Here is a 9,448-nt window from a genome sequence, read left to right as displayed (position 1 = left end):
ACTGGTTTTAGATGTTGGGAGGTCCAGTCCAAGTCCATGACCAGTTCAGATCAGGGGAGAGGAGGTGGAGGTGGTCCGCAACTACAAGTACCTCGGGCTGTGGGTGGACAATAAACTGGACTGGACATACAACATCCAGCACCTGTACAGAAAGGGCCAAAGCAGGCTGTACTTCCTGAGGAGCCTGTGGTCCTTTAACATCTGCAGGAAGCTCCAGTGGTGGCCAGTGTCCTTTTCTTTGGTGTGGTGTGTTGGGGGAGCGGCACAGCAGAAAGGACTCATCCAGGCTGGAGAAACTGATCAGGAGGGCTGGCTCTGTTGTCGGCATGAAGCTGGACACTCTGGCCACAGTGGTAGAGAAAAGGACTCTGAACAAACTGCTGGTCATTATGGATAATGTCAGACAGCCTCTGCACACTGTCATTAACAACCAGAGGAGTACGCTCAGTGACAAGTCAATTGCTGCTGATCTTTGACCGGCAGGTGTCGCTGCTTTGCACCGTGCTGTGGGGCTTCGAATTTATTGACCGCTTTCCTACACATTTGGAAAGGAAGTTTCATTGCTTCAGAAAGCTTCGTTTCGATATCAACAGTTCTTAATGTTCTCTGCCTAGAGTTTGGTCGATTGCTTGATTGTTAATTATTCACACCTACACACATGTACTATTTTACGTCATCGGATAGAAAAAAAACATTTGTCAGAATTGGGGCGTGGCCAACACAGCAGAAGCGTGCGCAACGTCTTACGTAACGCGTCGTTATGATCGATACGTCTTGGCGTCGGCAGCAAAGGAACAGGAAGGAATATGTGGGATGTTAGGTGAGTACTATGGACGGGCGATACCAAATAATATCAATGTTGATATCCCGGTGCGGGTCCAAGCCAAAACTTAGATGGCGGGCGGATTAAATATGCGGTGGGGAATTAAAGCTGAACCGGGCACTGAAGGACTCTCGCACACATTCTCCGCGCGCCGCATCACTACATACTGGCCAGAGGCAGGTCTGTTGTTTATTGTTGACTGAAACAGAAACTAGGGAGTAGAGCCCGACCGATACAGAATTTGCCTATACCTATTTTGATATTCGAAGATTTAAAAACTGATACAATCGGCCTGTACATAAACAAAACATATTTGCCAAATACCGATGTCTAGTTATATAAATGTTCGTACCTAAGAGAACATTCAAAGTACGAGAATGTTTGTGAATGCAGCAAGTTATCCTAAATCACTCTTACGAGCTACATGAACTATATATATATATATATATATTACAGTGGTACCTCAGAACTCGAATTTAATCCATTCAGAACTCCTAAAAAGTTCGAGTTGTGATCGAATTTTCCTCCATAAGAGATAATGGAAGATCAATTAATTGGTTCTCGGCCCCAAAAAATTACACCTACATTTATAATATATATATATTTTTTTTAGCATTTAAACACAAAATGAACTGGATAAAACAATACTATACTAAACACATCTAAACACATTTATCAAAACAGTAATTTGTAAAGTAAATGTTTCCAATGTGTCCTGCCCCGATCGTCCGCTACTTTCGTGTGCCACGCCCCCTCGTTAACCCCTTGTGGAATCCCCATGTGGTCAGCTGTTTCTGGTTGTTAGTCCTCTGTATTTCGTCCGCGTTTCAGTTTGTTTCCCCAGACCGGTCATTGTATTGTCCGTCGGCGTTTTGCCTGCCTTACCTGTACTTAAACCCCGTATTCCCCGATACCCTGACGTCTGCGCCTTTGTCTCCGTTCCGTCCCGCTTGGCACAACAATATTATTATAATTAAACGTATTAATGGTTTATTATTAATATTAAAATAATGAATAAGAAATCTTTATTTTTAAATGTTTTTTTTATTATATCATAATAATTACTGTTACTGTCTATCATTGTCTAAATGTATTTTTATTGTCTATATGTATCCAGTTAGTGTAAACATGCACGGTGCTATCACAGCTAATGTGAGGCTGAGACTGAAGCTTTAGCCTTTGTTTCCGCTGAGAGACGTGCCGCGTGACTCATTTCCCCTGGCGTACAAGTTATTTTAGGTTGGCGTTCAAGGTTTGACTTCTGAGATTCAGATCGAGCTCTAGGTAATTTTTTTACAGTTTTACAGCCAGTTTTAACATTAGATGGAAGTTTCCATTGTTACTATGGATTTGTAATGGTTGGATTCCTTGAATGGGAATACATGTGGTTTTGGGAACGGCCTGCTGCTATGAATTCTTATCCCGTTAGAGCGATAACTCAGAGTGTGATGGATGGTTTTTTGAACTCAGCAGACACATTGTGTGCGGCACGATCTGGAACTTCTCAGTTTTGGTGTGATTTGTTTCAAAATATGACGCAGTTCTTACTAATGGCACTTTTCCACTGGCATCAAGAACCGGGCCATACCTGAGCCTTATCACGAACTGGCGGGTTTCCATTGTAAAGCATGCGAGTCGTACCTGGTCTATAACCACACTGGCATGGCCCTGATAGTAAGTGCTGGCTGCGGCGCCACCATCTGATAGGTGGAAATGCACAGCGATACTGGTGTTCTACACATGGATAATCTGAAGGAAGGGAGGGTATATATTCCATATATTATTAATTATTAGTAGTGCTGCACATCGAGATGTACCCTTGCATTCCCAGTAACTTGGAATTTGAAAATCTGTAACCTCCTATTTAAAAAAATACTACAGAACAGCTAAACCGAATGGATTTGTAATGCAAATTTAAACAAGCGAATGCTAATTCCACTAGCATTTGATGCTAACATAACACAGCAATTCTCATAGATGTGTTAGAAAATTAGCAAATTAGCACATAGTAAATCATGATGTACATCATGTTAACAGTAAATAAGCACCTCTGATTTTATGTCACTGTCACCCTTCAAACCCGGCAACAGCTTAACCGAGCCCATCCTTCTGCAGTGGAAAACCGAAGTGAGCAGGAGCTACACTATAACTAGTCTCTCTTCACAGCATAGCGCAGGTACCATCAGTTACTGTATGCTAGTGGAAAAGCGCCGCTACTGGTGGGACATGAGAATACAGCCACAGACTGGTGTACACTGGTGAACCTGATTACGTTGAGACAAATCACACAAAGTTTGGCTTTTAATAAAGATTTTTTGGGGAAGTGCAGTGAACGTGGGGGGTGGGGGTGTTGGAGGAGTCGGGATCAGATGAGGGTGGAGTGGACCTGCACTGTTGTCATTCCCACAGCGTTTAGTTTGTCATTGTTTTAGAGATGCTGGTTCATTTTGTTAATTTGAGGAATAATATCTAGCTATGATTAAGCCTGTCATGGTAACTAATTTTGTACTGCGTTTGTACTGCGACACCATATACCCATGTATGTGTTTGCATCAATGTTATTGTTTTTATATTATTTTTTATTTTCATTTGAAATCTTTTATAATAGCGCATAATGCAAGTAAATCCTTTCAAAGAGCAATTCCTCAGACATTGGAATTGGAATGTCAAAAAAAGTAAATACCCAAAATAGATAAAACATAAATAAAACCACACAACCAAAAAAATAGATAATATGGACTCCCAGGCTCTGTTAATTAAAATTGAATTGCATATTAAACATTTGGTACAGGGGTATATAAAGTAATTCATTCCTTTATGGCAATGTACAGATTTGCTGAGCCTTTGCTTAGTGACGCAAACAATCCTCGATCGTTCATTGGCCAGGGGAAAAGTACCAGGAAATCAGAAAGCAAATTAAACCAAAGATCATACATAAATACCTTTTCTACTCTGTATGATTAAACTGATTCCCAGATGGATACAAACCAAAGTAAAATACTTTTATACTGCATCACCATACAGCCATGTATGATTTTGTGTTACATTTTTTTTAATTATCATTTTAAATCTTTTAGTTTTAGGTGTGGTTTCATTACTTTCATTTTATTTTAAAGATGTAAATCAATTAGTTACACATTTCATATATTTTATGTTATATATAGCCACGCTTGTGACAGAGTGAGCAGACAAGAATACAGAAGCAGCACGACTAGCTAAAATGTGGGGGGCATTCATTCTTATGTAAACACACTTTGCCAAAATCAAGGTCAGAAATAATTTATCGAAGTTACATCCATATATTGTGTGATAATTCAATAATGTACTTATCATGACAGGGTTAACAATGACTTTATTTTTCTATTTTGTTGTGTACGTCAAATCAAGTTAACTTTTTTTTTGGTTCTATCCAGGTCTATAGACCAAGGTGATGAAAAGCAGCTTGAACCCCAGTCAGGTAAGTTCAGTTTTAGTTTTATTTCAGGTCAGGCTATGAACATGTCAAATAGAGGCAGATCCAGCCTCCAGGACTGCATCCTCTTCAGAAGTCCATCCAGACTTTATTTGCCATTTGCACAAATATGAAGGAATTATGTCGTTATTATCGAGTGGCCCTGGAGCAGTATTTGATATTAGGGGCCTTGCTGAAGGGCCCAACACTGATATGACCACTCAGCCAGCCGCAGGATTTCAACCGGCAACCTTATGATCACAGGCACAGAGTCCAATCCTGCAGAGTCACACACTGCTACATTAGGCAGGACAAGTTTCCAGATGCTTCGGATCATCATCCTCATGAGCCAGTTAGAACAGAGCTCAGAGCCTGAAGCTGCAAGATAGATACATCGTCTGTATCATGATTGTGCTAAATGAACAGCTTCAAAGGATGTTCTTCATCCCTTTCTACTCACAGACGTCCCCCTGCAGGGCTGTGGCCAGCTGCAGCATGGACCAGAAACCTCCCCAGCTAAGTGTGGCAGATGTGAAGGAGGAAGCTCAGGACGTCCTCATATCGGATGTGGACGGGGCCGGGCACAGCAGCCCTGACGAGGCGAAATGGAGCGCTGCTGGTGTGGGGCCCAGCTGCCTTCTGCACTCACAGGTTGCTCGTCTTGCTTGTTAGTATCCAGGCAACTGCATGAACCTTGACCTTTCTGAAGTCATCTGGGATTTTACACAGTCTCTGTGTGTCCTGCCTCCAGCAGTGTAACTATGACAGTGAGTCTGTATCGAAACACCTTCACAGGCCTGCTGTCATGTCACCTGTGCTTTTACCCTGTAGTACCTTCAGCAGTGAGCTGCTTAGATGGATTAGGAGTGGAGAGAGAGCAGCAGCTTGAGGGCAGCTTGTGTTCAGTATCAGTCAGGAAAAATGTGTCCTGTATGATACCTGGTAAAGACATTGGTAGATCTGGCCCTGCTTCTTTGTGTGATGCTGAAACATGTTGCTTTCAGTCCTATAGACCAGTTGAACTCTTTACAGAAGAATTTTTGACTCTATTCTCCTTTCCTCAGAAAGCAGAGAGTACAGTGTGTCCCGTCTTTAATGGGGAGGTGAAAGAAGAAACAGTGTTTCAGGACATGACTGAGGAGAAGCTGACTGGGAGTGTCAGACCTCCAATCCCAGGTAACTATAGAAACATCTTCCAGCTTCCAGAAAATTCCACATGCTGCATCATACAGATATCTAGTGCTGTCTGCAGTTCATGTAACTGAATTCTTGCTTTCTTAGACTCCACTGCAATTGCAATTATTTCTCCTGAATACAATACTTTTGTTCACTTCACTCAGTTGAAAACTTACATTTGTTTTTTTCCGTGCCTCTATTCAGATCAAGCTCTCTTACCAGTGTGGAAAATGTTCAAGTTCTCTTGTCCTTACTGTCCTATACTGCCCTATAAGTCAGAAACTTACCTCCAGAGCCATATCAAAAAATCTCATCCTGAGAAGTTTGACCCAAGTGTGATACTGAAAGTTCACTGCTGCTCCCACTGTGAGAAGAGCTTTAGTCATTTAAGCACCCTAAAGAAGCACCAGCGGATTCATACAGACAAGAAGCCCTACCAGTGTTCAGAGTGTGCAAAGAGTTTTAGCCAATTAAATGACTTAAAGACACATCAACGAACTCACACAGGAGAAAAGCCGTATCACTGCTCAGAATGTGGTAAGAGTTTCAGTCAGTTAGGCAACCTAAAGGCACACCAGCGAAATTACACGGGCAAGATGCCCTACCAGTGCTCCCAGTGTGGGAAGAATTTCAGTCATTTAGGAGCCTTAAAGATCCACCAGCGTGTTCACACTGGGGAGAAGCCGTACCAGTGCACCCACTGTGGGAAGAGCTTCAGTCAAGTAGGAGCACTAAAGATTCACCAGTGGATTCATACGGGTGAGAAGCCCTACCATTGCTCCCAGTGTGCAAAAGGTTTTCGCCAATTAGGTGACTTAAAGACACATCAGCGAATTCACACTGGAGAAAAGCCTTATCACTGCTCAGAATGTGGTAAGAGTTTCAGTCAGCCAAGCAATCTAAAAGCACACCAGCGAACTCACACAGGAGAGAGACCCTACCAGTGCTCCCAGTGTGGGAAGAGCTTCAGTCAAGTAGGAGCTCTAAAGATCCACCAGCACATTCACAAAGGCGAGAAGCCCTACAAGTGCTCCCAGTGTGGGAACAGCTTCAGTCAGTTAGTACAACTACAGACGCACCAGCGGATTCATTCAGGAGAGAGGCCCTACCAGTGCCCCCAGTGTGGGAAGTGTTTCAGTCAAGTAGGGACCCTAAAGATCCACCAGTGGGTTCATACAGGGGAGAGGCCCTTCCAGTGCTCCCAGTGTGAAAAGAGCTTCAAACATTTAGGAACCCTAAACAAGCACAAATGGATTCACACAGGGGAGAGGCCCTACCAGTGCTCCCAGTGTGGAAGCAGCTTCAGTCAGTTAGGACACCTACAGACACACCAGAGAATTCACACCGGGGAGAAGCCCTACCATTGCTCAGAGTGTGGAAAGAGTTTTCGCCAGTTACGTGACTTAAAGACACATCAGCGAACTCACACAGGAGAAAAGCCTTATCACTGCTCAGAATGTGGTAAGAGTTTCAGTCAGTTAGGTACCCTAAAGGCACACCAACGAATTCACACAGGAGAGAGACCCTACCACTGCTCCCAGTGTGAGAAGAGCTTCAATCATTTAGGAGCCCTAAACAAGCACCAACGAACTCACACAGGAGAGAGGCCCTACCACTGCTCCCATTGTGGGAAGAGCTTCAGTCAGTTAGGAAGCCTAAAGGTGCACGAGCGCACTCACATTAGGGAGAGGCCTTACGAGTGCTCCCATTGTGGGAAGAGTTTTAGTCATTTAGGAGACCTAAACACACACCAGCGGACTCACGCAAGGGAGAGGCTTTACCACTGCTCAGAGTGCGCAAAGAGTTTTCGACAATTATGTGACTTAAAGACACATCAACGAACTCACACAGGAGAAAAGCCGTATCACTGCTCACAATGTGGTAAGAGTTTCAGTCAGTCAAGCAACCTAAAGGCACACCAGCGAATTCACACAGGAGAAAAGCCCTACTACTGTTCCCAGTGTGGGAAGAGCTTCAGTCAGTTAGGAACTCTAAAGATCCACCAGCGGATTCACACAGGAGAGAGACCCTACCAGTGCTCCCAGTGTGAGAAGAGTTTCAGTCAAGTACGAGCCCTAAAGACCCACAAAGAAAATCACACCAGGAAGATGCCCTAATGTTGTTGTTGTTGTTATTATTATTGTTGCTATTAATGATGATGATCAATAGTAATGATAGTCGTAATAGTAATCATAATAGTAATAATAGTACATTTAATTTACGATGTGCCTTTAAGGACACTCAAGGTCCTTACGTTGTTGTGAACTTTCAAAGAGATGGATTCAAAGTGAGTATTCCAGTTTAAAAAGATTAGGTTTCACAGTGGTTTAAAATTGTAGCATAGAATCCAGTTAATGCATATGATAGGGAAGACAATTCCAGAGTTGGTGTAGTGATAGGGACTACTCTGGCACTCATGGCGTATAGTTTAATGTTCGGGGCAGAAAGTAAACCTGAGGAGGAGGAGCAGAGGGAGTGTAGCTCTGTAAGATCTGTGAGGCAGGATGGGGTAATGTTGGGCAGCATACTGGTTCATGCCGAAAACCGTTATTTATTATTATGAGTTTTTCTTATATCGCAATACCGGTTTAAATAACTTGCACAACGTTCGGAAAGTGCTGCAGAATATGCTGTGAAATTACAAAATATAACAATTTTGTCAACTCTGTAAGATGTCAACTCCATCAGATATTTTAAAGGTTTTGATGTAACAGAGTTCTTTTAAACAACCAAAAATAGTAGATTCATGTTTGAAATGGCATTGTGCATGCTTCCATTTTGTGTTCTTCCATTTTGTGACGTCGGCTCCATCAGATGGATTTTTTTTCTGTTATATTCATTAAACATGAAATTGTCAATAAAAATTTCTATCGTACATCTACTTTGTGTTATATGTATTTTCTGCTATAATATGATATTTTTGTGTCACTGATGAAGTTGACAAGATTCAAGCCCTCTGCTGCTAAACCAGGCTGTTCAATATGAGGTTGGTCCATTACAAAATGTAATAGCTGTCAGGGTCAGCTCCTGTTGTATCAGTTTTTTGTGTCCCTTCCCCGCTTGGCCCACAGGAATTGCTGGCCATCCTGTTCCTCCTGTCAGTCTTAGTGTTTCCCCTGTTTCCTGTCAGCCGCATGGCTCAATGTTTTGAGCATGCAGCTACCTGTAAATCCCTTTCATCTCGTGTTCGAATCCCACCTCTGTTTTTGTATTTTGTTCCCTAGTGTTTCATTTGTATGAGTTTTCTTGTTTCTGTGTCTTGTGATTTGTATTTGGTTATATGTTTTGTGCCCGTGCTTGTGTTTTTACCTGTCTGTTATTCCCTTAGTGTAGATTCTGTTTCTAAGTTTGAGTTCCCTGAGTTTAATTATTAGTTTCAGCTGTTGCCTGTTTTTGTTCCTGCCCTACTGTGTTTACCTGAGTGCTCATTGCCCTGCCAGAGAGGTAAGGCTGCTTTTGTGAAAATAACAGGTCTGGTCAATGGTCACGAAGATCAAAGGGTTAGGGGTCACAGAGGTCACTAGGGGGTGGGGCCAGGAGTACTGGCTAGTATTAATTATTTCCAGATGTGGGGGGGGGGATTTGTTGCGGGTGGTTTTTTATTATTTATTGCGGTTATGTGAAAAGGTTGAAAATGGCGTTTAGTGCGGACACTGAAATGAAGCAGAAAATGGCTTGGCGTGTGGGTACTGAGTATGAGTGGGATTTGTCCGATGGTGTTGGAGCCCGTGCTATGAGAGTGAAGTTGTTGACAGGGGTGTCTGTACCGGAATATGATTGTCCTACAGTGATTATTGACACAATCGGGGAGGACGAGCCTTTCACCATGGAGTATGTGACAGGGAGGCAGCCGTCTAGGTCGGTGTGGTGGCCGGAGATTGCACATTATGCTTTCCAGAAAGCCATCTGGAGCGGGGGGGGGGGGGATGCCTCACCGTGCGGGTAGTGTCTGACCCCTGCAGCAGTCTGTGTGTGTCTGTGAAACTGGCAGGGAGGGG

At 43.0% G+C, this 9,448-nt stretch overlaps 1 protein-coding gene across 4 annotated transcripts; it reads left to right on the top strand.

Moving 5' to 3' along the window:
- The first annotated feature begins 751 nt into the window (after positions 1-751).
- Positions 752-8,331, top strand: LOC111838531 (uncharacterized). Of its 4 annotated transcripts, none has more exons than XM_072713942.1 (5): positions 752-820; positions 4,227-4,280; positions 4,737-4,925; positions 5,339-5,450; positions 5,655-8,331. In XM_072713942.1, the coding sequence occupies exons 2-5, from the start codon at positions 4,254-4,256 to the stop codon at positions 7,565-7,567; spliced, it is 2,241 nt and encodes a 746-aa protein (XP_072570043.1). In that variant the 5' UTR covers positions 752-820; positions 4,227-4,253; the 3' UTR covers positions 7,568-8,331. The 4 variants fall into 4 exon arrangements, with proteins under 4 accessions (XP_072570043.1, XP_072570044.1, XP_072570045.1 ...); XM_072713943.1 differs by having other exon boundaries at positions 775-820; positions 4,237-4,280; XM_072713944.1 differs by lacking the exon at positions 752-820 and having other exon boundaries at positions 4,237-4,280; positions 4,737-4,941.
- Positions 8,332-9,448: the final 1,117 nt, after the last annotated feature.

Source organism: Paramormyrops kingsleyae, chromosome 7, assembly GCF_048594095.1.
Source record: "Paramormyrops kingsleyae isolate MSU_618 chromosome 7, PKINGS_0.4, whole genome shotgun sequence".
Classification (NCBI taxonomy): Eukaryota; Metazoa; Chordata; class Actinopteri; order Osteoglossiformes; family Mormyridae; genus Paramormyrops; species Paramormyrops kingsleyae.
This window is presented reverse-complemented; position numbering and strand designations above follow the sequence as displayed.

Excerpts from the sequence above, each read along its gene's own strand:
- LOC111838531 (XM_072713941.1), top strand. The coding sequence starts at position 5,036 with ATGACAGTGAGTCTGTATCGAAACACCTTCACAGGCCTGCTGTCATGT. Across the intron at positions 5,451-5,654 it reads TGTCAGACCTCCAATCCCAG|ATCAAGCTCTCTTACCAGTG; the intron begins GTAACTATAGAA and ends GCCTCTATTCAG.